The sequence below is a fragment of the Guillardia theta genome (genome assembly GCF_000315625.1).
Source record: "Guillardia theta CCMP2712 unplaced genomic scaffold GUITHscaffold_128, whole genome shotgun sequence".
In the NCBI taxonomy this organism is placed as follows: Eukaryota; class Cryptophyceae; order Pyrenomonadales; family Geminigeraceae; genus Guillardia; species Guillardia theta.
In genome coordinates this window covers 163484-189836 of record NW_005434546.1, presented here as the reverse complement: position 1 = coordinate 189836, position 26353 = coordinate 163484, and the positions used below count along the sequence as shown (strand labels likewise).

Here is a 26353-nt window from a genome sequence, read left to right as displayed (position 1 = left end):
GCAGTTGCTTGATTGCTGCTGTCTTGATGCCTTCCCATTCCGTGTCATCCACCCTTAGCACCCTGAAATTCTCATGCCATTCCCTTTCCATGATCGATCCTTTCACTCCTGCTATGAATGTTGCTTGTTCAACTTCATGGTCAGGTAGCAAAACTGTGATTTCTGCTCGTAGGGGGGCATATTTCTCTTCCTTTTCCTGAAATTTCTTCTTCAGGCATTCCAGGCTTGTTTGTTCGACTCCGTCATATTCCGATGTCCTTGCAAATTCGATGAGGACAATGCGTTTGATGCTTGCAAAGTAGCAGCAACCGTCAGGTATCCAGTGCCCTTCTCGGTGCATTGAAGTCCCCATCGCTTCCATCACGATGCGTATTGGAGTTTCCCACCATGAATTGACCTGTACCCTTTGTTTCCTCCAACTCTGCTGCAGTCTTACCTTGATCTTCTTCATGACTTCATTGTGTGCTTTTTGAATCATATCTTGGAACTGCTTGCACGCTAGCTGAACATGACCCCAGGTTTCTTCTCGGTCTGGACAGTGAGGACAACATGGTGAGTTAGTCTTCCCCCATTGAAAGAGCTTGTTGCCAACGGCCTTGTCCAGGACCAGCTTGATCGGCTCGCTCGTCCCCGCCTCGTTCAAAGAAGCTGCATCTTCGATGACTGCTGACAGCTCGCTGACGAGCTGCATGTCCTCTTGGCTTGACGGAGATGCTGCCTCCATTGTGATCCTCTCCAGGTCTGTAAACTCCAGCCACTCTCCCTCGCTCTCCTCCTGTCGCTGCGCTGCGTCGCTGGTGCCCCGCTGACCAGCCGCCTCAGGCTCCTTGTCGAAGCCGACTGCTTCGAGCTTGGTTGCTGCGCCTTCGAGATAGAAGGGCAGCTCCTTCATCATGCGTCGAGCATCCTCCGTGGAGCCGAGGAGGATGCATAGCTTGGACCCGTTCCAGGACTTGGTGTTCAAATCCTCCTCCATGTCGATGCCTTCAACTTTGATCTCGAGCCTGTTAGCGATCTCCAACAAGACTCTCTTGACTCTTGCGATAGACGTGTTGCCGCCGTTGCACAGCCCCTCCATCTCCTTCCTCGTGAAGCGACCAGATGCCGCCGTCGACTTGATGATGATCTTGATCTCCTTGCCGTCCTTGCCGCCTGCCTTCTTCTGCATCCTTGATGCCTTCTTCAACTTATTTCTGGACACAAAGCGATCAGCTGTCAACTCGACTGCGAGCGCCTCTCTGATCTTCGGGTCCTCGCTGAACAGAGTCAGGTGTACTCCCTCCATCGCTTCGCTCTCTCGGAAAGCTCGAAATGCTGTATCATTCGCCTCTGGGCAGCTCGAGGAGACGATCCACTCCACCTCCCTCTGTCTCCAGATGACGTTGGCCCCTACAGCGACGAAGCCTTTCTGACCTAAGCCTTTGTGGACTTGCTGTCCTGGCGCCCCAGCGACCAGCATGCCTGCCAGCGGCTGGAGTTGGACCGCTGCAAGGGACTGGCGCAGCAGCTGATAGCGATAGACGGCAGCTATCTCAGCCGTTGTCATGCCGCCCAAGGTTAACAGGTGGGTCAGCTCTGCCAAGCTGCCCCCTTTGCCCCAGGGTCCTCTCTTGGCTCGAATCTTGAAAGATCTATCGTGCACGATGCTCACATGTACAGCTGTGAACTTGCGACCATCGATCGCGAAGTCCTCTCTTCCCTGCCAGAGCTTCTCCGCTTGTGCATTGCGGAGGAAGGAAACAGTCACCGGGATCTCCTCAGCACTCGCTATCTCGGGTCTATACGGAGCCTTCCACATGATTGCTTTACTCTCTTGCACTGAGTCTACGATCAGTCCGATCTCTTCAAATTTCTTCTTCAGCTTTTCTTCATGGTTGACATACACCGAGGAGATGCCCAGGAGAGTCATGGAGATGAAGGAAGTCACCTCGTTGCCTGCTGAGGCGGTGTATGTCTCGACCTTCTCCTTCTTGGCTTCTTCAATCTGCTGCATAAACCACTCTCTGGATGCGTCACTCCATCCAGTCATCGCTTCTTGCAGAAGCTCACGTCGTGCCTGCTGACATGTCGAGCGGATGGCTTCTGCGATAGCGTCGGGGGTGCATCCCTCCACAGCCTTGCAAGCCTGGGCTGTCCTGCTGTTCGGATAACGCTTCGCGAAGCTCTTCACCCTCTCGACGAGATCAGCTTCGAGGACAGAGGCATCCACAAGTCCGCTCTGCGTGTATTGGCATGATCTCCGATACAGCAGGTTGCGAACATTTTCATCATACTGAAGAACCATACTTAGAAAGCTATTTGAAGTATACAAACCTCTCGCTTGCAGCTTCCTTGGCGCCCTGGCAGCTTCCCCTACACCACGCGTGCAGCCATGGTGCCTGAAATAACCGGCGCTGCCTGAAATAACCGGCGCTGCCTGAAATAACCGGCGCTGCCTGAAATAACCGGCGCTGCCTGAAATAACCGGCGCTGCCTGAAATAACCGGCGCTGCCTGAAATAACCGGCGCTGCCTGAAATAACCGGCGCTGCCTGAAATAACCGGCGCTGCCTGAAATAACCGGCGCTGCCTGAAATAACCGGCGCTGCCTGAAATAACCGGCGCTGCCTGAAATAACCGGCGCTGCCTGAAATAACCGGCGCTGCCTGAAATAACCGGCGCTGCCTGAAATAACCGGCGCTGCCTGAAATAACCGGCGCTCTAAACCCTAAACCCTAAACCCGCTCCCCCTCCGACATGGCGAAGTGGCTAAGCGAGGGGGAGGGGCGGGGGAGAAGGTCAGCATGTGCCAGCGTCAAAGGTGTAGATCACTTTTACCCTTTCTCCTTTCCCCTGTACCTTTCGTCATAAACACTCGGTAGCATCCCCATTCTTTCTTGAGCATCGTTCGGAGAGCTATCTCTTTTCTCCGCCCACTACCAAGACCTCCTGCAATATTACGACGCTTGGCTGGTAGGTTTCAATCAGGTATCCCAGGATGTGCTTCAGCACAAATTGGCTGCATCCATTGACATTTTGAGAGATGACGTTGCCTGGGGTGTTATCCTTTCTGTGCATCTCCACCCATGATGATTGCTCTGACCTTTTCTGTTCTCCTTGCATTGGGAGAGTGTCTACGTGCTGTTACTACTTGTTCCTCCTCCCAAGTGGCCCATTGAAGTTGATGCAGCACTCCCCTTCGATCCATCGCAGGAAAGTGCGGCTCCTCCTCCTCCCTAACCCCCCTTGCATCGTTCGAGGCTTGCTCTGTTTGTGTATCCTCTGGGGGGTGCGGCGGCTGGAGTTGAGGTGGAGAGGGAGGAGCTTGCAGCGGTGTGGAAGGCGGCGGCAGGATGTCAATCTGTGCTGACCTTTCACCACTGAGCCGCCCGCGGGCCGACGGTGAGATGGTCACGCGGCTGCTCACCTATGATAGAGCATTGCCTTGACACGTGATCCTTGCCAGCTGCTCTGTGAAGGCTTGAGGTGTTTGACTTACCCATTTCTTCTTTTGGAGCGAAACATTTCATGAATTCATTCGGTAACTATCTGCTGGGTAGCTAGCAACTGCTTTTCCTTTCCAATTTAAAAGTCAAAATTCATTTCGCCAGCATGACTTGTACAAATAGCATTACAATTACAATGATGATGAGCGCCATGCACACCATGTCTGACCACTTCGATCCCTTACACGTGGTCACACTTCGTGCCATGCTTGGCGGAAAGCTCCGGACCTCCCTCTCGCTGTCCCCCTCCCTTGGCACTGCATCTGAGGTGCCCACCATGTCGCACAGGGTAGATGGCCCCGAAAAAATCACAATCGAGTCGAGCTGCATCATGCAGTCCGGGGGCAGCACGATCACTACCTGCTGACTTCGCTTAGCCAAGAGTGACAGGCTCTTTCCGATCTGCAATTCGCTGTCAACCTCCGGGATATGGATCGTCCTGCTGCTTCTCTCGTCTACTCCAGGGAAGCAAGGGTGCTCTGCGTGCTGGCTGTTTTGCTGCAGTGAGGGCAGAAGGCTGTGATGTTGGGGGAGAGGGATTCCGCTAGAGAGCGCTTCGACAGGAGCATGCTGATTCTCGGGCATCAAACGTACTTGAGCGATGCTGAACGGTGGAGGAACTGGTTTCCCTGGGATCGCGAATTTGACTGCACCCTTCGTGAAGGAATCGAGAACTATCGTGGAGATGTCTTGTCTTGGCCAGCTGCGAATTGTTGTGCTGCAAGCTCCTCCTCTCGGACGCGACTTGTTGTGCTGCTGCAAGCTCCTCCTCTCGGACGCGACTTGTTGTGCTGCAAGCTCCTCCTCTCGGACGCGACTTGTTGTGCTACTGCAAGCTCCTCCTCTCGGACGCGACTTGTTGTACAGCAAGCTCCTCCTCTCGGACGCGACTTGTTGTGCTGCAAGCTCCTCCTCTCGGACGCGACTTGTTGTGCTGCTGCAAGCTCCTCCTCTCGGATGCGACTTGTTGTACTGCAAGCTCCTCCTCTCGGACGCGACTTGTTGTGCTGCAAGCTCCTCCTCTCGGACGCGACTTGTTGTGCTGCAAGCTCCTCCTCTCGGATGAGTGCTTGCGTCCTAATATGTTACTTCACGTAGTTTACTCGGGTTCACCACGTTCATTTTATACGCTCAAAGGACTTTACTACTATCCTTTCTAGTTTACTCAATCATTATTGCCCGGCCCGGCGCCGGGAAAGCCGAGGGAATGGGCTGTTTACTGGCAGGCTGTTTACTCAAAGTTATGTTGAAGCAACTCAGTAGTTGTACTACGGTATGTTAGTTGTACTTGAAGCTTGCAAATGATCTACAGCCATACATGTACGATGCCTTGAAAACCATACTTGCAATGATCTACAACCATACATGTGTGTATAGCAATAATTGCACTGATCTATGACCAAACATGCCAATGTGTATAACCATGTAAAGAAGTGGCCTGGTGTATAACCATACTTGCATCACGAGGAACTTGTATCAGGAGGAGGATCAGGAGGAACTTCATGGGCAGTCAAAGCACCTTTGACCCTGCTCGCGCCATCCTGCCCATCGGACCAGCAGCTGCAGCATCCTGCGATCCTGTCTGAGGATCCTGACGGGCTCTGAGAGGAGAGAATCTCTGTAGGAGGGTTCAGCAACGAGGATGAGTTGTCATTGACAGACCATTCGTGATGAGCAGCTACTGCAAACGACCCATCAACCTCTGCGTGTGGCGCGCAGCCATGATGCCTGGAATAAACGGCGCTTCTAGACCCTAGACCCTAAACCTCATCCTGCCTACTGCTTTCCCCAAAACTTAACTGATACCTTCCGGCACTAAGCTCCAGAGCATTGCTGTTTAGTGGATTATTTGCCGATGCTGACAACAAACATTCTTGCAGAAGATTTGAATTGTTGGTCTACCCAGACCATCAAAGTCGCAAAAGCCGTGACGTTGCAAGAGTTGTTGGAAGATTTATCAAAATTCTTCATAAATACACACTACAAAAATCAGAGAAAAGACAATGCCAATGTAGTCCAAATGACCAACAGGTAAGAAATACAATTACACAAAAAATTGCAAAACGAAAAACGGAAAAAACCAATGATCATATCGAAAGTATCTGCGAGCAATGTCAAAAAAAATAAAAAATCCTTAGGACTCTGTCGGTTAGAAAGAGAGAACAAGGTTACATCACAATTAGAAAACACTTTATCCGCAACAAGTGTTGGCACGAGGGAGTGCAGTACCTGTAAATTGTTCCCGATGCAACCACAAATGATTCTCTGACAATCGATCTTCGCAAAGCACACCATGTTCTTTAAACACTTGCCTGCCACCGAGCGTCGTTCTCCTGCAAACCATGCAAATTGAACAACGTCCATGCCCATAAAATAAAAAAAACCAGATTGAAGTTTCCAGCAAAGAGGTGAAGAATCTCCAGCAGCGGCAACCAGACACCTTGCATCAGTGAGGTACAGTAGCATGAAACAACTACTTACTCTTGCTTCTCTTCCTTGTCTACAAAATTCATGAATGCAACCTCAGTAACGTATGCCGTTCCGACATCAACTCTCCTGTTTCTCCATCAGCTTGTATCGCACTCAACAATACATCACCAGAGAACATTCAGGTCTGTTGCTTGAAGCAGAAAGCAGACTGCAGCTTCGGTTCCTGCTGCAATCATAGATGACTGAATGTGCAAAGCATCAGGAAAATTCGTCAAACAACTCTAATGATACATCAGGCTTCCATGCACAACAAATCACAGGCGAAGCGATCAATTTTGAGGATCTCAATAATTCTTCAACTGCTGTCCCGTTGTGACGGCCAATCTTCCAGAGTTTGATCTCTCCATTATAGCTTGTAGAGATAGCATGCTCCCCTTCACACTGACGTCACAAGCAAGCAACTCGAAGGAAACTAAAATACCAGTCTTTGGCTCAAATGCACATGAAAGGACGCTGATACACGATGAGAAGCATACAAGCACACAGTTCTAGTTCCTTCACCTCCCGCTGTGCCCCTTCATGACTCGCGAACGACACTTGAGGTGGGGAAGAGCCTGACATAATCATGGTTAACACCATCAAACAGTTTCTGCTTTCTTTACACAGAAAAACGAATTGGAATATTGAAAATGAACATATCACCTTACGAGTTCGCTTGGTCATGCGAACAAACACTTTATCGAGATCTTCAGCTATTGCTTCACCGTCAGCCACTTCCTTGAGGCAAAATGACCGAACTACCTTCAGTATGCTTGTCAACCCCGTCAAGGACTCCAAGTGAGAAGGCGAACTTAAAAAAGAAAAGTGTCACATAGCACTTGAGTGAATTGAGCTACTTCGACACAGCTGCCATCCTTAGGTTCAACTGTCTCCCACATATCTCCCTCAAGCTCCCACACCCTGATATCAAAATCTGCACCTATTCCACAAAGGTCAAATCAAATCTTGCAGAGAAATTGTCGAGTTTGACCAGCGCTAATGATTTGATTTCCAGAAGGGGACCAATCACAGCAATGTATCACCTATTAACTCAATCAGCAGCATGACAGAAATTTGTCTCCTTCACTGTCAGACGATTGAACTCACCTGTGTGTGTCCGTGCAGAACTGCAATAGGCTTTCCTTGAGTATCCCAGATTCTTACTGTCTTGTCGAAGGAAGCCTGCAGGAACTTAAGATTGTTTAACCCTCGACGAAGAAACGAACAGAAGCAATCCGTCGGCCACAAGGGGAGAAGCACACGCAGGTAACCTGCCAACATAAAGTCAACATGCCATTGAATGAAAACTCATCGCTGTCACCAGGTGCCCGTGACCATCTCCAGATTCCCCTTCAGCAAATCTCTTCGGAACCGAGCCACATTCAGCCTGACAAACTTTGTCTTGAATATTCCATATCCTTGGTTGCGCACATGTGAACACGATGTCAACACAGATTTGATGAGAAGAATACCTCAAAGTATGGTCGCCTGATGCAGAAGCTGCAAGCTTACCACTCGGACATGCAGCTACTTTTCTCTAACTCCAACATTAGTTTGGAAGACGAGCAAAACGAACTGTTTACAATTGTGCCCTTGTGTCCTGCCAAGATCACACTGGGATGACCAATTTTGAGGCGAGCGTAGTAGTCACTCACTACTCGCCATACCCAGTCGATGAGGAACTGGGAAAAGCAACCATCAAGAATCGAATCCATTCAACGAGATATCACCTCCCGCAGCATGTCGCGTTGCGTATCGCTTGCTAGCTGAATAGTGGGTGTTGCCTTTTCAGCAGATTCTGCGGATTCGCCTCAGAGTCAATCAACATCCGATTCTGTTATTATTATTTTAGGGAGTTTCCAGCATGTAGGGGTACTTTCTATAAAGGTCATTCCGGAACAGTGGGGGTGGGGTGGGTTGGGGGTGAGGGAAATCTGCCGTTTATTGGCATAGTGGCGAGGGAGGACAAGGGAAGTTGCATTGCGCAGGCTGCAGTCGCACCCATTGTGAGATCGCAGGAAGGAAACCATCAAAAGAAAGAGCAAACGAGTGTTCGAAGAGCCTGATACCAGAATTCTCCTACCTGCTTCAAGATATTTGGATGTGTTGATAACGAGAGAGGTGAGCTGAACCACTCAGGGTGAAGAAATGATGTTGCATATGGGAGTGAGTGTATACCGATCTGTTTTTACTTTGATATTACCAATCTTGATGTCATGTACTCATCAAGTATCATCAAATGAACCTGCATTCCTTAGTGCCTTCTCAATACCAAAAATTCAGTATGCTAGCCCCAAGCTAGAGTACCAGAGGCATTCTCCAATCGTCATGACATCGAAATTCTCTGTGTCCGATCTCAGCATCAAGTGGAACAATCCGGACAGAGCTGGAGGCTTTGGAGCCGTATACTTTGGTGAAACAAGGTGTGGAAAAGAAGTTGTGGTCAAACTCGCATTCAAAGATGAATTTGCCGAAAGACTGTTGCAAAACGAGCTATATTTCAATGAGAAACTAACCAGTAGCATTCCTCCTAGGCATGGAAGACGCTGGGCTACTCTAATTGGAAAGTGCAAACCCCCATACATTCATGGGTTGCCGAAAGAGATTTCTAGTTCTCAGATGCTCATTTTCCGCAGAGAGAAAGGGAGGACACTGGATGAATTCCTGTCAAAAGATATTTCACATCTGGAACAAAGTCTGCATGTACCTGCAAGTCCAACAGGAGAAGACGTTCTAAGAATTCATCTCTTCGTCAAGATTCTTGGAGAGCTCTTATGCAGTATCGTTCAGTTGCACCGTGCAGGGCTCATACACAGGGACGTGAAACCTGAGAACGTCTTCATAGTTCCCACTGATCGAAGCTGTCCCTTGAAGCTTTTGGGTAAGTCATACAAATAATTGGCTGGTAAAGCTAAGATGAGCCGCTAGATCTCGGGAGTGCTTGCGACATGGGTGCAACCCTGCGACGAGGATTGACTGACGACACCGTCGATCCCCTCTATGCACCTCCTGAGTTGAAGCTCAACAGGTAGTGACTAGCCAATTCAACTGCCACGAAAGTTGATTTGAGAGCAGGAAATATCCTTGGAGTTTTGATGTCTTCTGCGTCGCAGTGACTGCTCTACGGGCACTTATTCCTGCTTTCAGCAAAAGCACGACTCAGCTAAGAAAGGTTGGCTGGTGGCTGTGGGATCCTTTCATGGCTTATGTTTCATGGTAGATGATGGAAGAAGAGCTTCCTGAAGTTGACTATAACTTTGAGCAATGGTGTATCAACAAAATCTCCACCTCGAATGACGAACTCAGCAGACAAGTAACTGTCCTACTTGACAAGGTTTGCTACTGGCAGCTCTCAAAAATACTGAACGTATTTCAGAAAAACGAATGGATTGTGAAGCTACTCCAGCCAATGTTGGCAAAAAACCCTGCTTACAGACCTCAACCACAGCATGTTCTCAAGAAACTTGGACCGGTTGCCTTCAGTTTCTTTGCTCGATTTCGTTGACCTGTCTCAACAGGTTTGGGCTGCAACCCTTCATTCTGTTGAAATTTTGAGTCCCTCCGCTCCTTCCCTTGATGGAAGGCTTCCTCAGCGTTTCGTGCAAGAGATGAGGTCAGTACTACATCATACGTTCACCGTAAATTGACAGAATTTCAGACGGAAACCGCACATTCTATTTGTCTTTTTCATTCAGGTGAGATGATGGCCATGGAGCACTTGGTTCCAGCTCAATATCTCTACTATCAGGCGGCCAAATTTCTGTTTGAGAAGTGTTTCCTCCCTCTAGTCTTTCGTTTCATACCCCGGGTGCTAGGTTAGAAAGTCCCGAATGACCCTGCTCAGAAAGCTAAACATTGTGCAGGAAATATCAACCGATCGTTTGTCGCTCCGGTCACAAAGAGAATTGGTCTAGCTGTCTGATATTTGTTTTCAATGGGTAAACAACTAACAAAACCACTTACACATTCCATCTAAAATCAAATTTTGATCACATTTTCGAATCGGAAAGTGCTCTGCCAGGTTGTGGATTCGGGCATAGCAGTCTCTTCTTTCGAGTTTCATCATGCCTATATGGTATGTCTCGTCTGCTCGTTTATGCCAAAGCATCGTTGGAAGTGAAATGATGCGTTGATCCTGCCACTTGGTAATTATAGGAAGGAACACTCGAGTAAATGTAGCTCCGATTGCTATTACGAATTTCAGTATTGGTTCAAGATATCCCAGAGCTTAAACAACCTGTACTTGGGAAAGGAGCCCTCTGACGAGTAGTAGGACGTAGAATAGCTTGACTTCTCGAACGATTTGTCTGAGATCTCGAAACTCTTGTACGCAGAAGCTGGAGCAACTGAGGCGTAGCTTCGATTGTAGTAAGACAGGACTCTCGATACAGGCTGTCGCACTTCTTCGATGATCTTCTTAAGATCCTCCTGCAAATTTTTATTCCTGGGAAACTGAGAAACTCTTGCAGAATACCTGATTGGAGAGCATGGAATTCATTCCATCAAGAATAATTTTTCTCTTGTTCTGAAAATCATTCATTTGCTGCTTTCGGTCTCTGTCGGCCTCAAGGAATTTCCGAATGGCGCCAGCGCATTTATCGATCTCGGCCTGAATCTTTTCCTTGTCCTTCAGAATTGTTTTCTTGCTTTCCTCAACTTCGAGTAGAGCTTTCTCGATTTCTTCCATCTAAAATGGTTCTAGTGAACAGAAAAATGAGGAAGGGGCAATTTTACCGCTTGCTTATTGAGAGCCTGGGTTTGCTCCATGTATTCGATACGAAGGCGCTCCTTTCGCATGAGCATATCATACTCAGAACTCAAATGGCTCCTGGGGTTTTGTCAGAACCAACCTCCTTCAATGCATGTGCGCCCCCATTTACCTCCGCTGTTCACACAATCCAGTTTCTTGGATGCAGACTTTGCAAGCTGCTTCAATCCGTTGAATCTCATTCCTGTTGAAAACGTGGTCAACAAATGATTTCAACTAATGGACCAACACACCTGCATCTCTGGATTTCTGCTTCAGTCTCTTGCTGCTGCTGCGTCAAGTTCTGCACATCTCCTCGAAGGGACGTAGTGTTGTTTCTCTGTTCTGCAAGGAGTCTCTCCAAGTCCTGCAAGGAATTAAGTGCAACACCTTGTGGATGAATTTGACTGATAAACCTGATGTGCCCTCTCCAGCTCGATCTGTCTCTTTTCCAAATTTCTCAAAATCTCCATCATAGAATCTTCCAGGTCAGCCCTGTAAACATGTAAATGGTACTAGGGAACAGAAGGGACCCTCAATACCTATTTTGTTGGACTTTCCTGATTTCTTCATTGAGCCCTCTTTCAGCATCCAAGAAAGACATTTCATCCTTTCAGATATTAGAGTCCCACCGCAGAATTACTGTAAATTAGATATAAACCTGTTTCCTCCCGTGTTTTGCAGAGGTCAAAGAAATCTGCCATTTGTCGAAGTCCTCTTCAATCTTCGCTTGAAGATCATTGATGACTTGCTCTCGCATCTGGAGCTGATTCCGAATTCGAGAAAGCTCAGCCATAAGAACTTCATTCCTGATTTCGCGTGTATCCCATGAGGAATAAAGATACATCACAAGCCCGCTTGTACCTGTTCACAGCATCCAATCTGGCGTTTTCAGCTGCTCGCAAAGATTTTTCTGTCTCTCTCACACGTCCCTTCTTGAATTAGTGTGCTGAAATTCTCATGATGAGTCAACCTGAATCTCTTGATTGTTTGCCGAAACTTGTGCAAACTGCTCTTCACTCTCTGCCTCAGCTTTTTCCGCCTCTCTCAGCTTTCGCAGCTCCTCTTCTTTGCGCCTCTGTATCAAAAGAATCAAAACCGATTTGCACAACGAATAATGTTACCAAAGCATCATTCATTTCTTCCATGGCTTTGCTTCGGGACTGTTTGAATGAGTCAGTACAGCATGAGAATGGTATGTCATACTTGTTCGAGTTTAGCTTTCAATTGCTCTTGATGCATCCGATAGCTTCTCTCCTGCTCCTCTCGCGCAGGAAACTCCATCTGTCGTATGTCTTGAGTTTTATCCTCTTGTCATGATATCAAATCAATCTACCTGTAATTTGGCAATCCTTGTCTCACAGTTGGTACGAGCAAGTTTCTCGTTTTTCCATTTGTCTTGCAATTCTTGGGTCAAGAGCTGATCTTTTTCAAGGGACTGCGCAGACTTGTAAGATAGAATGAATTTCAATCTCTGATCCACCTCTTTGGCAGCGATGATGTGAGATTCAGCATCCGCTAGCATTTTCGTAAGATTTTGCATTTCTTCTTTGATGTCGGAGCTGTCAACTAAATATTCCTCATCAGTTTGGATGATTCACAACGATTGATCTTCACCTAGATCTTTTGACATATTGTCAATTTCTTGTTGAATGCTGATGATCAAAGCTTGCAACTCTTCAATCTTGAGGCTCTTTTCTTTGATAGCCATTGTGAGATGCTGTTTCTCATCGAAGTCTTGATTCTTGTGCATATCTGCCCTGTACAACGCTCCTCTCAAAGCTTCGATTTCAATTTCGGCATGTTGCATCTGCTTCCTGTCACTATCGAGCAAAGATTGAAGTCTTTGTTTCTCTTTCAAAAGGAATGACTCTGTCTGTCCTCTCATCAAGGAAACATCGTATTGGACAATAGAGCCGTCTGGATTTGTTCTTCTAAAGAGAAGATTCACGTAAGTTCCGACTTCTCCCAGCATGATGTGCTTGATTTCAGACAAAGGCTTGCCATGGACCGGAAGGTGCTCCACTTTCTCTAGAACATCTCCCACTTGAACTTTGCCGTCTTGCTCAGCACTCCCACCTTTGTAGATACGATGGACATATGTTTGTCTTTCACCTTGAACATCCTGTAAGAATGCAATGCCTACTCCGGACACAAGAGTGCCAGATCCTAACAAATCATGGCTCAGATGCTTCGCTTCGTCGAAAGAAAAAAAATGCAAAAAACCTGCATTGATTCTGTGCATGATGATTCAGCAGTCACTTATTCCTGCAGTTGCAATCGTCAAATCCATGTTGACACCAATGAATGGTTAAAATCTGGAAGTTCTTCTTCCAAATCTAACAAGAGTGAAAAAAGTATGAAAAATCTTCACAGCAGCGCTCTTGTAATATATTTGTCAGATCTCTAGTCGTACCACTGAAACTAGTCGTAATCACCACTAGATTGAAATGTTTTAAACGCACTCATCTCGCCTTCTATCCTCGCATCTTCCCTCACTCGCTTCCCTAAGCTCTCCGTCATGCTCGGAAGCAAATTCAGCAGCCCGCGCATGGCTCTGACGGCTGGTGAGTCTGGGGGGGTGGGTGCAGGACCCCAGGTAGTCTTTCAAAAGACAGGTGTTACAAACAGGGGGTGGGTTCATGAAGTACTAGGGGATGGATGATTTGGCAGAGATTGCTAATCACCCCACCCCATATCCACTCCAACCCCAAACCCGTCTTCCCCTTCCAGCAGCCCTCTGATAGTATGTTTGAGTACCCCTGGGTGCCTCTGACTACCCACCCCCTCGAACTCAAGTTCATATTCCGTTCCGCCGAGGAGTTGCTGTCAGGCTCTCTGTCGTACTACCGTAACGGCTGCCACGCCGGTCGGAGCAAAATCATTTTTAACCAGAGACCGGTACGGTACACTCAACCTCTACTACACCTCTTGTACTACCCGGCTATTCCGGCCTGGTACAAACTCGTTCCAATAACTTGTAATGTAACCGTACTCCGATTCTGCAAGTTCTACGGTAGTACCGGGTACGGTATCAGTTTTAGTGTTTTAAAGTTCACATGAAGTATTATATTTATTAAGTAAAGAATCGGATTAATCATAGTACGGTGGCACTGCGCCGGGGGGCCGGGCCCGGGCCACTACAGTGCACGGGCCGGCCCGGCCGGGCGCGGCTCCGACTCACGGCTGAGGCATGGGGCACGGTTGACTGACCGGGATCGGACCCACCGGCCCGGGCTCGCCGTGGCCCACCTTCAAACTGGCACTGAGCGGCGGCCGCATGACTCAGTGAGCGGCAGCCTTCCGTCACGGTCACTGCGGCCGCCGTCACCGTCACCGCCCGGTCCCCGGCCGACTGCACCGGCGGTCAGTAAAGGCTCACTGCGGCCGCCGCTCGATGATATCGCGGCAGGCTTCAGCTGCAACAAGACGGACAAGTTAATGCATACCGTGGCACCGTGCGCCGCTCGGAAACCAGACTCAGTGGCCCGGCGAGACCGGCGACGGTCCGTAGACTGCCCGTGTATTCTAGGCTACCAACTTGCAAGACCGAGTTTAATGCACACAAAACCACTGGGAATTGAGGGTGCCCCGTCAACACCACTGGCCGTGACGGGCTCCTCCGACCGGTCGATGATGCGACGGTCCGGCTGCACTGATGATCGCCGGAGTCCGATCTGCAATGATTGCAGGCTCTTCAAGTCCGAAGTTCGTCACTCTCTGTGTTGTGTATCACAATGATGTATACAACATAGTCTGGTATCGAACCGGGTTCAACCGGGTGCCAGGACACGTCACGGTTAAGCCTGCCAGTTAGTCGTGAAAGTTGGTTTACAGGAGGAACTTGCATCCTCTTGACGGCCGTGGCGAGTCACACCGGCGGACGGTACATTGACAGTGCCGCCCGGCGCCGAACAAGCCTTGGAGCCGCGCCCCCGGTGACTCGGCCCGGAATGTCACTCAGAGTTCCAAGTCACAGTCCGATCAACTTCGGATACGATGAGACTGCGCAGTGCGGCAAGTGAACCGGCGAGGCTCCGGGACGCGGCCGGCGGTCGGGATGCTGCAGCACCGTGACACTGATCGGACCGTACCGTAGTACAGATCAGGGACAATGAAGAGAGATAGAGACTTACTGGGAGCCGCTTCCCGATACTATGATAAGCCTGATAAGCACTGATGAGTGCCAGCCTTCATAAGCCCTAGCCCGCGGCCCGGCATTCCGAGCCTCCGAAGTTCCGCGGCGGCCCAGCGATTCAACGCCGGTTGACTGAGGCTCATGATTCGAAATTCAAGCCTGCGGCTACAACCGTTCAGTGAACAGCTGACAGTGTCACTAGTAGTAGCAGGCGGAGTCCGACGACTCAGCAGTGACGGATCGGACTGGGCCCCGGCCCCGGGGGGCCGGGCCGGGCCGGACTCCGGACCGCCCGCGTGACGGACTCGGATCGTTGCTAGATCGTGTCCCATGTTTTGAGTACCCCAAAAGATACCCACCCCCTTTCTGCCCTCCACCTCGAATAGGAACACAGGGGTCCTTTTAATGATTCGACAAAAAGCGAACCCCCAATCCTTCCCCTACGTACTTGGACCTCCCGTGCGCTCCTGCTTACACATGCTTGCCGGCCTGCTATCTTTCAATGTTTCGCTGGGAGTTATCTCATCTACTGCTCGATGAAGACCCAGATGACTGTTTCTCGTCATTCTTGAACGCGAAATCTTGTGATTGTACTTCTGTTTGGTCAAACCCGTTCTCTTGTTCCGCCTTCTTGACAGCACTGCTGTCACTCATGAATACTCGAGGGGTTGTCTTGCCCATTCCAATCATGCGCACTTATGCGAAAAACTGATTTGATTACTATGCACTGTATGTGTACTTTTCATCATTCATGCTATCAAGACTTGTTATTTGAATCGTTGTCTTGATGTTTCAAGTGCGCGGCAGACATGATACATTTTGCTGGTCAATGTCACATTTGGCAAACAATTCTTGCAGACTAACACATATTCCCAGATTGTACGAGAACCAATGAGTTCCACAAATGAGGAAATTCATGCTCCAGCGGTCAAGAAATTCAATCCGCCGCTCCGTCTGCTTTGCGGTCCCGGTCCAGGAAATGCGCATCCACGAGTGCTGTCAGCGATGAGTCTGCCACAGGTGGGACACCTCGACCCCTACTTCCTCGAGCTCATGGAAGACATCAAAAGCCTCCTCCGTTATTCCTTCCAGACGACAAACGACTTCACGATTCCAGTATCCGGAACAGGATCAGCTGCGATGGAGGCTTGTGTCTGCAACCTCATTGAGCCTGGCGACGTTTTTCTTGTGGGCTGCAATGGATACTTTGGCTATCGCTTGGTAGAGATGGGCAAACGATATGGTGCGGTCACGCAGGCAATGGTAAAGCCATGGGGAGAGGTCTTTAGCTATGAGGAAGTGAAGGCTGCAGTTGAGAAGCACAAGCCGGCTGTTCTCGCTTTGATTCATGCTGAGACGTCCACTGGAGCTTGTCAACCTTTCGAAGGAATTGGCGAACTATGCAGGAAGCACAATTGTTTGCTCATTGCAGACTGCGTGACATCCATCAGTGGCGTTCCTCTCTTCCTTGACAAATGGGGAATCGATGCTGCGTATGCGGGCACACAGAAAGCCTTGAGCTGTCCTCCAGGAGTTGCTCCATTAAGTTTCAACAAGCGAGCAATGCAGAAGCTCATGAGCAGAAAGACCGCAGTGGCAAACTGGTACCTCGACATGCGAATGATCGCAGCTTACCTCACAGAGGGAGGAGGAGGAGCTCGCTCCTATCATCACACGGCTCCAATCTCCATGTGTTATGCTCTTCGTGAAGCCCTTGAGATCGTAAGGGAAGAAGGACTAGAGAGTCGTTGGAGACGCCACCAGCAGGTAGCAGAAGGTTTCTGGAAGGAACTGGAGGCGATGGGCTTGGAGCTCCTGGTTGACCACAAGCACCGGTTGCCAACACTGACAACCATTAAAGTACCAGCGGGCGTTGACCCAAAGCAGGTCACCAGCTACATCCTCTCAAAGTATCAGATTGAAATCGGAAACGGGCTCGGAGAGCTCGCAGGAAAGTGTTTCCGAGTTGGTCTGATGGGCGTGAACGCTCGCAGTGACATTGTCTTGACGATCCTGGCCGCGCTCCGAGATGCTCTGGAGCAGCAAGGGTACCAACTCAAGCCAAAGCAGAAGATGAGAGCTGCGTTATGAGTCCAGCACATGCTGAGCTGTTGAGCTTCTCGTTGGCGTCCTTTCTTCCTTAACTTGAAGTCTCCATACAAGAATGCAGCAATCATGCCTGACATAAATCAGATAAACATCGCTCCTTGATACATTTACCTTCCAGCCGTTATCAAAATGTTTCCACCATGACCTACAGCAGTGGCAGCAACCGGTCCTGCATGGCCCCTGTAGGTCTGCTTGTGTACCTGCTCGAGCTGTCATCTCGTGTTCGGGGAGAGACTCACGTACATTGGAGGTTGCAGGATATCTCAATAGACCCAATGTTCCCTCCTCATCGCAGAAAGCAAGAAAGTGTGGAAACTACAGATCAGTCAAAGAAGAGTAGGAGTATGGAGATATATGAAGTAGAATTGGTGGATGAAAAGCGTGAGATGTGGAATAGTACATCAGCTGTGAAGTGGTTCGATGCTAGGCTTGTTATCTCCGGTCCTGCATATTTCTTGCCTTGAAGATCATTATTCCACACTGCCTGAACTTCCCATCCCACGAGGCATGTCGTGGACCGCCACGTGATGTTCCGCAGGTCGCTCACCTACAAAGATGTCGAAGGCCCGACAAGGGAAAAGAGAGGCTTACCCGCAGTCCCTGCTTCCCTATCTGCACTATGATCCCATCCTCATCAACAACCCAGTACAACAGCTCATGGAATGATCCTTCCTGAACTGTCAGAGCAAGCAAACGTCTTCTTCCGCACCTGATGATCGCAGGTACAGCCCGTCAACCGACCAATCCAAACCAGAGATTTTGCACGCATGTCCTTCGCCACTTGAAACAAAACCTACAGCGAGTAAAGAAACGGCAGAAAGTATCAAGTACCAACGTGTCTTTTGAGCAAGCAGAACAGAATCATCGGTGAACTTATTCTCTCGTTCACCCTCCCCCGAGTAGACCAATACGTGAACTAAGAGGTCATGGTCAGATGTAGTCTTTGCTGTATTCTCTTGTTTCAGATCTCACAATCTCCGCCTCACCTTTACGATCGTCAGAAACAGCAACAAGCTTCCTGCCACACGGGCCAAAGCGAATCTGGCGAATGGCATGGGTCGAGACTTCGACAGTGTGCAGCTAGTTGCAGATCAGAACATGAAGAAGGAGCTGAGGGTACCTTTGTGGCAGTGGAGTGAGAAACGAATGTGACCTAGAGCAAGGAAGTTGAGAAATCACGAACTAGGTTGTCACGATTGTCTCACGGTTCCATTTCTTGACCCCACCGCCAGCAGTGACCCATCCGGGTTGTAGTCGACACTGAAAGAAGCTTCCTCAAAGTTGACCTGACAGAAAGAAATGAACGCCCAGCAGATGCAACTATCGTAATGGGTCAAGGTCTAACTCACTCTGTGTGGAAGTGGGTCTAGAAAGTCGTTGTAAATCTGCAAGCATGATGGGGCAGAGGCATCTGATCTCATCGTGCACATTGCCGCGTATCCGTCTTTTGTCGGGTGAGCCACTAAGCTTGTCAGGATGCTTCCCTTCCAACCGCCGACGCCACTTGGAGCAGCAAGCAATCTGGTATATGATATGGACAAACCGACAAAATGATCCTACCGACCCTTGAGAAGATGCTCAGAACGAAACTGATTCACCTGGATAGGATCCCTCCATGCCCAGACAACAGAGAAGGGGTCAAGAGGCGACCACTCTTTCTCCATCTCACGAAATCTTGTCGGCTCCACAGGGAACCTGACCAAGGTTGGGCTGTGATTCACACAAACTGACACGTTCTCTCCATCTTCTCACCTATGAATCTCACTGTTGTCAGTCCCCACCGCGACTATCGCGCGATCCAGGCGAATCCCTTGCTGATGGCAGTCTGGTCACTGAAGCGACTCCTGTCCTGTCTCTCACCTTGGTGGACTCGTAGCGAAACACATCCAAATGGCGGACGGCATTCGACAACCTCCACTCGGCTATACACCCGTCGATCTCCATGGAATAGAAAGGCTGCAACACAATGAGAAGAGGCAGATGCATGTTCGCCGCCCCCACCTTCATATTCGAGTTCCACAGTTTCAGCATTGCATCTTGTCCTCCTGCACACATTGAGAATGGTAAGAGAGAGGAAGAGGAAACCGGTGAAGAAAGTCCCATCTTTGAACGTGAAAATCGCGTTTACAGGGCCTGAGTGGCACGAAGACACCTTGAAAAACGCTGACCAATGATAAAACCAACCAGATGAACCTCGAGAAGATTTATCTTGGGAGCTTCGGTGCCATCACTCCAAACATGAGAAACCTTCTGGTCAAACAGGTTCGGTTCCTTCCTATCCGTCGTAACTTGGAACCGGTATACCCTTCCATCTGACCCTCCGCACAATAAAATGATATCAGTTTCAGGTTGTTTGCTCTTGTCGCTGTAATCTTGTCTTGGAAGGCAAAACCTTCATCACGTCAGACTATCACCTCGACTTCATCATATCTCACCCTACACACAGAATATGGTTTGGGGTTGCAATCCTCTTGCAGCCAGGTTGGGATCCTCGTAGGGTCCCTTTCAGTGCGATCTTCTCACTCGATGTGACTCTGGGGTTTTCCGTTTGTCTTGCGAGGAACGGTCTCTTCCAGCCTTTCTCCTCCAGCATCGCAAAGGCGCGTTCCTCTTGAAGTGTCAGTGGAGCGACCTGCTTTATGCTCTGATACGCGTCCTGCCTGGAGCTCTTTGAGGGCGTCAGGACAGCAAGAGGAGGGAAAGGAAGGAAATACCCCCTCTTCCGTGCCGGGCATTTCAAAGACTGCCATCCTACCATGAATGCTCGGCTGAGAGGGCAGACACTAGGCCGCAAGTCAATCTAGTAATCTCCAGCTACCTTCCTCACCTTGATCAACTTTTCCTGAAACCGCAGGTCTCTCTTGGTGGTGGCTCGTGGGTCAAAGTCGGGTCGCTAGGCAGAATAATCAAACAAGCAAGAGAAACAGGTGCGAAGAGAAGAAGATACCGATTGGATGACTTGAAGCAATACATTGGCCTCCCACCCCACGTTCTTCTCGCCTGGATCTTCAACCTTCCTCCTCTCCATCAGCTGATTTCAAATCATCAATTTCCTTCACCATGTTCGCTTGCATTATGCGATAACTTTTATCCCCGTCTGCAATGGCAGCTGCATCTGGCAAGTGAGCTGCGTACGACTTTCCTGTCCTCTCATTTCAGCTTGGTACATTTCAATGACGATCAGACCTGACCAGCGGTTGCTGGTCTGTTGGGCAGGAATCAAGACTGACTTGCCCTCTCCTGCCATGAAACCAGGACGCTTTGACGCCCACCTGTGTCCTCTCGGTCACCTCAGCGCAGGAAGGTAACTCTGCTTACAAGGTCTTGAGGTAGCTTTCAGAAGCTGCTTGCTCCATGCCTGCCAGCCCGTAAGTTATATCAATCTTCTTGTCTCCCCATCCCTATCCCCATCCCCATCCCCCTCTTCTACTTATATTGCTCGGCTTGTTAAAGGAAGGAGGCTTCTTTGTCACATCCCAGATCGCCAGCCGAGGCTTCGCATCATCACGATGCATCATCTCTGTCCTCCCCATCGAGCTCAGCTCCAGCCCGCGGAGTTTCCAAACTCGAACGTGTCGCTTGCCGAAGGTCGCGAGGATCTCAATGTTGTTAGGGAGTGGGAGGGAGCAATAAGACACTCCCAGCACCTCCTGCTGGCTCGCAGCCTCCTCGACAAGTTTCTCTTGTCGCTGCCAATCCCAGACAGTCAAAGTGTGACGAGCGTCTGCCGTCACACACGCCAGTCGCTTCCCATCGGGGGAAAATGAGAGGGAAAGGATGGACCCGTAAAATCTCTCCTCTTCGTATCCTATCCTTCCCAATTCCTCCATGGTCTGGCTGCTCCATAAGCACACGTAGGCATGCTTACAACGTCTGGTCATCTCTTCCTCCTTCTTAGTGCCCTTTGCTCCATCTCTAGTCATCCTATACGCGTCTCTCCTCTGGGAATAAGCGGTTTCTTGCCCTGCTCTGACTCAGCAAACGACTTTCACAAACTCGTGCATACCGGAAGCTGTGAGCCAACCGTTCATATTCGACGACGAGCTGTCGTTTTTGTAGACTGTCAAGCAGCTGCTGACCTCTCAGACATTTCGAACACATAAGGATTCGTTACGTTACTGCAGCGTCATGTCCGCGATAAAACTTCTGCTTTCTGCCCTCCTCCTCGAGGCTTGGCGTCGAGCTTTCAGCATCAAGATTGTCTACCCCACTGTGAACTACACAAAGCTGCGCAAATTCATTCACGTTATCAGTCCTGATGCAAGGCAAATGCAACACGGCAAACAAATCACTCAGTTTCCTCACCTTGCCAGCAAAGCAAATCAGATGTCCTTGAGCGTTGAATGTGATGGCATTTCTTGTGTCGTGAGCTCGAAATCCATTTGAGACAAGAAGCTCGAGTTTCTGTGATTTTTCAGTGTACTTGTAAGGATCAATCTCATCACCAGGTCATCGATTTGTCGGTCATTCTGGTCGCTGCGAGATTCGATCCCACTTGCTGATCAGAAGCCATCACAGGCTAGTGAACCTCTCGACACTGACTCTCACCTGCCTTACGAGGAGGATAAACAAATATCTTCTTCCCTCCGACAAAGTAAAAGTCAGCGAAAGATCGAGGGCTTTGTTGATCTGCAGGACTGTCAACTGACGCCCAGGGAAACACAGGCAACACGAAGATCACGTTGTTGGATTTGTTTCTTCGATTGCGAAATCTTATGCTGGCTGTAGAGATTCGTTCGATAGGGGCCTGTTACCTCCATCGAATGGTATGGGCTGATCATTGACACTGCATTTTGTTGCTCAACCCTGCTCTCCCCCAGCATGCAAGTCAAAATGGTGTCGATAAACGCGACCTCGAGCTTCTTGACAGTAGTGGAGTTGTCAGTTGACTCTATCATATCAACAACAGTAGGACTTCGAAGGATATATATCAGCATTGACTGATTCGTGAAAAGTAGAAAGTAGTTTACAGACAGAGACCAAGAGTAGAAAGTTGAAGTAAAAACCAACCAATCAGTTGAATGTGATCGCGATCAAGTCAGTAATCGCTCGTGTGTTCAGTGATGGAATGGGACCTGCAGGAAGGACGACAGAGCTGGCGCATCAATGTTCTTGGACATGTCCAACGCCATAGCATTTGTCCGTGTCAATAACACATTGCGATATCTGTTGACTGGTCATTCAGCAATCAAAAATCAATGTGCTCAACAAGAGAAAGATGTGCTGAAAGCGAACTTCAAGGTTGGGAAAGAGAGTTTGCACTATTGTCATCTCGTCGTTGACGACTTGTTCTGTCCAGCTTTCGACGTCCTTGAGTGCTAGTCCTGATTGTCAAAACAAAAGGAAACCGTTTGCAACGTCTTTTACCAGCTTCGACTGCACCTGAAAGGTCACCATCTTCGTCTACACAGCTCCGAAATGTCTCTAACATTTCTTCCAGCCACTCTTTGCTCCACGTACCTGACACTCGATCTGTCAGTGACCGTTGGGTGAAGTGAGAACTCACAGATGTCATGAATTGTTCTTTCGCACATTTCGTTCGACATCTTCAAGGTTTCCAAGATCTCAGCAGTCATGTCTTGCTTCGGAGACAATGCCGCATCATCGAACTCATGTTCGCCATCGCCAAGAAAGCGACTCTTCCTGCAAACTGTGGTCACCCATCAGCACGAAGGTGGCCGGAGCACCTTCTGAAGGAGTCATGCTCGTAGACCTCAGATTGTTCCTCAATGAGCTCCAGCGTTCTACTCTCATTGTTGCTTCTGCGGAGGCTCGAGGTTCGTGCAAATGACCCGCTCACCTCCTCTTGCACCCGCGGCTCTGGCGTCTTGGTTTTCCTCATGGCTGGTGGGTGTGCGTGCGAGAGAGAGAGTCTGCTTGCTGTCCAGACTTGTTCTACATCGACTGCCCCGTCTATGATGGTATCCACCGTCAGCCCGATGTCGGCAAACCTCCCTGGTTTGATTGAGTTGGCTGCCTCAGCAATCTGAAATGCAAGAGCGAAGGGCGAAAAGAGAAACAAGTAGATAGAGCATTGAATGAGATGAGGATAAGCACGTATTTCAGTCGATTAACATGCATAGATCTGATGCAAACCTGTAGCTCAAGCTGCGACATCTGCTCTTCCAGCGCAGACATCTTCAGGATTCTGCTGGAGAGGGAATGCGTTGCCAGATTTGTCCTGCTCCTGTCTCCTTCCATTTCTTCATCTTGAAGGTTTTGAGAGCCCTCGGCTGTCCGGGTGATATTCTCATCCCCTTCCCCGGCTACCTCTCTTTCATCTGCCTCGTTTTGGATCTCCTTCTCTTCGTTTTGCGTTTCATCCTGGCGATCAGTTTCTGTTTTGGCAAACTCTGCTCGAAAAATCAAAAGAGAACAAGGAAGCGAAGTTGTAAGAGTGACCTGGAGGTAATATATCAACCCTCCCTCCTCTGACGTGTAGCCACGCGTCTTTGAGTTGACGTCGAGACCTGTTGCTCGAGTACTCCTTCATCACCCTCTTGGGTTCGTAGCCACCCGCACCACTGCCGACATGCTCAACGCGGAAGAGAAACATCTGGTCCACCACTATATCAGCTGACTCTGCCACTAAGAAGGAGGTCGCAAACGTTTTGAATCTCGTGAGCAAGCCGTACAGTGCTAATCGTTTCTTGACCTGGTTGATCAGCAAGCAGTTGCATCCATACCAAGTCCTGTCAATCAGTGAGAGGCGTACAAGTAAGGTTCGTAGAGGTTCAGACTCGAGTGAGACAAGACGTGTAGGCATCACATGGCATACCAGCAGAGCATCGTTCTTGTCTACATATTTTTTGAAGAAGCTTCGGAAGTCATCGACTGTCATCCGAGCTTTCCCTCGTTTGGACAGTGCGATAAGCGACAGGAACATCTCTCTGACTTGTTTGCTGCCGTAGGGCAGCTTGGTGGCGCTAACAAACGAGCGCATGACCTGCCAGACTCGATCAGAAGAGAGGCACCTGCTCAAGCAAAGCTACACCTCCTCCCTGGCTGCCTCCGTGTGGGGCCTGCCCATGCCTCCCTGCATGGCTGAGAACCCAGGGCCTGTGACTGGCCTGCAGCCCGGGAGGGAGGAAGGCACCGCTGCCGAGCGTCGACAGTAATCGGCGACTCTGGCATTGGAAATAGGGAGGAAAGTTTCTCTCACGCTCGCGGCGTGAAGCCTGTGATTGTGAGCACTATCGAAGCCTCGCATCTCCTCTATGCCTGTATGCTATACCTCCCACCGCGTTCCCCTCGAATCATTAGCAACGCAAGGCATGCCTAGGGACAAGCAGGGATTCTTCCCTTCTCCCGAGCATGTGCTGTTTCCTCCTCCTCCTCCTCCCTGGGCATGTGCTGCCTATCCCGCGTCTTCGCCATTCTCCCAAAGATTTTACTCAACTTCAATCCGACCAGGGAAGGAGCAATGGCAGCCTCCCTTGGCTTCGCTTCATCCTCACTGGCTCCCCTCTACACGCACTTTCCGCCTCTCAGATCCTCCCCTCTCACCCCCCCCACCTCTCTCCCTCTCCCCTGCCATCCGCCCTTCTCCTCTCGCCGGGCTTGTCGAGCTCAGCCTGTTCGTCGAGGAACAGCGCAAGAGCCTGGGGTCAGTCTTGGCATGCCTCCCTCCGCTCTCACGCTCCTCAGAGACTCTCGCGATGCCTGACATCATGGCAGAAAGATGTAGAGAAACGAGCAAGCAGCCAGGCCCTCAAGTCAGTCCAGCGAGCCAGAAGAGCTGCCCAGGGGCTGCTGGTCGCCATTTACGTGGGGAGCATGCTCTCGTTGGACTATGTCTTTACGGCCATCAAGCCGCAAAACTTTGTGAGGAGTCAGCTGGAGCCTGAGCCGAGGGTCTGATAGCTGCAGGTGTTTGTCGTCTTCTGGTTCGGCTTCTCGTGGCTCCTCAACGCCAAAGGTTGACCAGGCATGTCGCCGGAGCTGCTGACATGAAGTGAATCAGTTTACAAGCAAGAGGAGGCTGTAAAGCCGCTTCTTCCCGAGCGTTGGGTCTCGACATATGCCAAATTTATGGCAGTCATCTCCATCCCCTTGCCGTGGCTCCTGATCTTTCAAGGTGATCCTCGATTCGAACGCGTGGGCGTTGACTTCCAATCATGGCAGGCAACAAGGATCATGTCATGGTTCGATCTTTCCTGATGCACACGTGACAAGCGTCTGATGGGCAACAGGCTGCAGGCTCTCATCTTTACTTGATCATGGCGCAGGCAGAGATTCTTGCTGCGACGACCCTGATGCTCATTCCTACTCTAAGGTGTTGATGGAGACGTTGATGGTCAAATTGAAATGGTCCACTGCTGTACGACTTCTCACACCCATCGCTTACAACACGTGAAGTGAAAATTTCTGCCTGCCCTGATCTCATCTTTCCTGTTTTCCTAGCTATCGCTTGCTGTCGTTGCGCGACTGGTACATGGCGGTTTTTTTCTCCGAGTACCTTGAGGACAGGTTTTGAATTCAGCTTTGTGTCAACATCATTCTAAGCGAAACCAGCTTCGGTCTTCCTGACAAGCTTGTGGCGCTTACAAATCTTGTCATGTGGACCTTCAATCTGTTCTATGTGTTGTTGATCAAAACGCTTCCACTTCACTTGAACCCAAACTACTTGAAACCTTCTCAAGGTGCGTCTCGGTTTGCTTGTCGCAATCTTGTGAGACTAATAAAATTGAAATAGGGACCGAAGGAGCTAAAGAAGCAAAATAAGGGAAAATAAGGGAACAAAGTGTCTGTACTGATGGTCGTACTTAATTCTGGTTGGAATTTAAACTGAGGCCCAATCACCCGATCGATCGCAAACAAGTCAACAACCCAATCACCCGATCGATCGCAAACAAGTCAACAAACATAATGCTAACACCCGATTACTGATCGAGGGTCATACCCGACCGCAGCGATGTCATCTGGGGTGAACTCATGCAGCGGCTTGAAGGATGGATGCGCCTCTGCAGCAACGTACGCTTGTTGCACAAATTGCCCTGCTGGTGGTCTTGATGGTGGACCTGCGGTTTGAACTATTGGGCTCAGACCGTACCGGTAGTTGATAGGAGGGAATGGACCCCCTCCGTCTGCGTTTGACCTGAGGTGATAGACATGATCGAAGCTTTTTCCGATGTGAAACCTCATATCAGGCGCCTGAGATTGGCTGACCGGTGGGCGTCCTCTGATGCTTGGGGCCTGCGCAAACGGATGGAGGGAGGGAGAAGCACCATCCATCGTGCTTGACATGTTTTGATATCCGGGAGGAGCGACCGTCTGAGGCAAAGGTTGCGATCCTCGGCCGTGCTGTACGTTATATCCATACGACGATTGGACTGATTGCGCCTGTTGCTGTCCATATACGTTCGAGCTGTGCATTAGAAAGCTGGACTCATTCTGTTTGATCCTG

General features: G+C 49.6%; 8 protein-coding genes across 8 annotated transcripts; 3 read left to right on the top strand and 5 right to left on the bottom strand.

The window, feature by feature from the left end:
- Positions 1 to 210: 210 nt before the first annotated feature.
- Positions 211 to 2284, bottom strand: GUITHDRAFT_118495 (hypothetical protein; the record flags this gene model as incomplete). The annotated part of the gene is made up of 3 exons (XM_005822297.1): positions 211 to 257; positions 310 to 397; positions 437 to 2284. The coding sequence occupies 3 exons, from the start codon at positions 2282 to 2284 to the stop codon at positions 211 to 213; spliced, it is 1983 nt and encodes a 660-aa protein (XP_005822354.1).
- A 3287-nt stretch (positions 2285 to 5571) lies between these two features.
- Positions 5572 to 7291, bottom strand: GUITHDRAFT_146570 (hypothetical protein; the record flags this gene model as incomplete). Its single annotated transcript, XM_005822296.1, has 14 exons — positions 5572 to 5586; positions 5714 to 5817; positions 5869 to 5924; positions 5966 to 6040; positions 6083 to 6137; positions 6396 to 6427; positions 6476 to 6528; positions 6617 to 6666; positions 6716 to 6764; positions 6811 to 6893; positions 6945 to 6996; positions 7061 to 7135; positions 7161 to 7224; positions 7275 to 7291. 14 exons carry the CDS (start codon positions 7289 to 7291, stop codon positions 5572 to 5574), a joined length of 780 nt encoding a protein of 259 aa, XP_005822353.1.
- Positions 7292 to 8901: 1610 nt separating this feature from the next.
- On the top strand, positions 8902 to 9508 carry GUITHDRAFT_118493 (hypothetical protein; the record flags this gene model as incomplete). The annotated part of the gene is made up of 5 exons (XM_005822295.1): positions 8902 to 8981; positions 9029 to 9125; positions 9174 to 9222; positions 9389 to 9425; positions 9472 to 9508. 5 exons carry the CDS (start codon positions 8902 to 8904, stop codon positions 9506 to 9508), a joined length of 300 nt encoding a protein of 99 aa, XP_005822352.1.
- A 358-nt stretch (positions 9509 to 9866) lies between these two features.
- Positions 9867 to 12968, bottom strand: GUITHDRAFT_155526 (hypothetical protein). The gene is made up of 16 exons (XM_005822294.1): positions 12927 to 12968; positions 12318 to 12869; positions 12184 to 12269; positions 12037 to 12138; positions 11907 to 11984; positions 11825 to 11863; positions 11674 to 11778; positions 11565 to 11632; positions 11362 to 11509; positions 11243 to 11310; positions 11117 to 11195; positions 10955 to 11067; positions 10834 to 10905; positions 10428 to 10781; positions 10191 to 10381; positions 9867 to 10141 (listed from the first exon to the last, which is right to left on the bottom strand). The coding sequence occupies exons 1-14, from the start codon at positions 12943 to 12945 to the stop codon at positions 10652 to 10654; spliced, it is 1659 nt and encodes a 552-aa protein (XP_005822351.1). The 5' UTR covers positions 12946 to 12968; the 3' UTR covers positions 9867 to 10141; positions 10191 to 10381; positions 10428 to 10651.
- A 2875-nt stretch (positions 12969 to 15843) lies between these two features.
- GUITHDRAFT_146568 (hypothetical protein) lies at positions 15844 to 16929 on the top strand (the record flags this gene model as incomplete). The annotated part of the gene is made up of 1 exon (XM_005822293.1): positions 15844 to 16929. One exon carries the CDS (start codon positions 15844 to 15846, stop codon positions 16927 to 16929), a length of 1086 nt encoding a protein of 361 aa, XP_005822350.1.
- A 948-nt stretch (positions 16930 to 17877) lies between these two features.
- On the bottom strand, positions 17878 to 21845 carry GUITHDRAFT_118490 (hypothetical protein; the record flags this gene model as incomplete). The annotated part of the gene is made up of 24 exons (XM_005822292.1): positions 17878 to 18027; positions 18068 to 18100; positions 18153 to 18233; positions 18297 to 18391; positions 18440 to 18503; positions 18546 to 18642; positions 18700 to 18761; positions 18808 to 18903; positions 18949 to 18992; positions 19033 to 19080; positions 19128 to 19339; positions 19471 to 19607; positions 19662 to 19730; positions 19775 to 19840; positions 19895 to 19960; positions 20007 to 20089; positions 20134 to 20219; positions 20266 to 20305; positions 20378 to 20911; positions 20954 to 21018; positions 21062 to 21174; positions 21393 to 21445; positions 21496 to 21576; positions 21629 to 21845. The coding sequence occupies 24 exons, from the start codon at positions 21843 to 21845 to the stop codon at positions 17878 to 17880; spliced, it is 2592 nt and encodes an 863-aa protein (XP_005822349.1).
- A 283-nt stretch (positions 21846 to 22128) lies between these two features.
- On the bottom strand, positions 22129 to 23890 carry GUITHDRAFT_118489 (hypothetical protein; the record flags this gene model as incomplete). Its single annotated transcript, XM_005822291.1, has 7 exons — positions 22129 to 22271; positions 22342 to 22407; positions 22454 to 22590; positions 22635 to 22933; positions 23044 to 23095; positions 23418 to 23602; positions 23726 to 23890. The coding sequence occupies 7 exons, from the start codon at positions 23888 to 23890 to the stop codon at positions 22129 to 22131; spliced, it is 1047 nt and encodes a 348-aa protein (XP_005822348.1).
- A 468-nt stretch (positions 23891 to 24358) lies between these two features.
- On the top strand, positions 24359 to 25723 carry GUITHDRAFT_155525 (hypothetical protein). The gene is made up of 9 exons (XM_005822290.1): positions 24359 to 24553; positions 24625 to 24771; positions 24817 to 24865; positions 24911 to 25024; positions 25072 to 25091; positions 25140 to 25175; positions 25223 to 25299; positions 25351 to 25416; positions 25462 to 25723. Exons 1-9 carry the CDS (start codon positions 24371 to 24373, stop codon positions 25640 to 25642), a joined length of 873 nt encoding a protein of 290 aa, XP_005822347.1. The 5' UTR covers positions 24359 to 24370; the 3' UTR covers positions 25643 to 25723.
- The last annotated feature ends 630 nt before the right edge of the window (positions 25724 to 26353 follow it).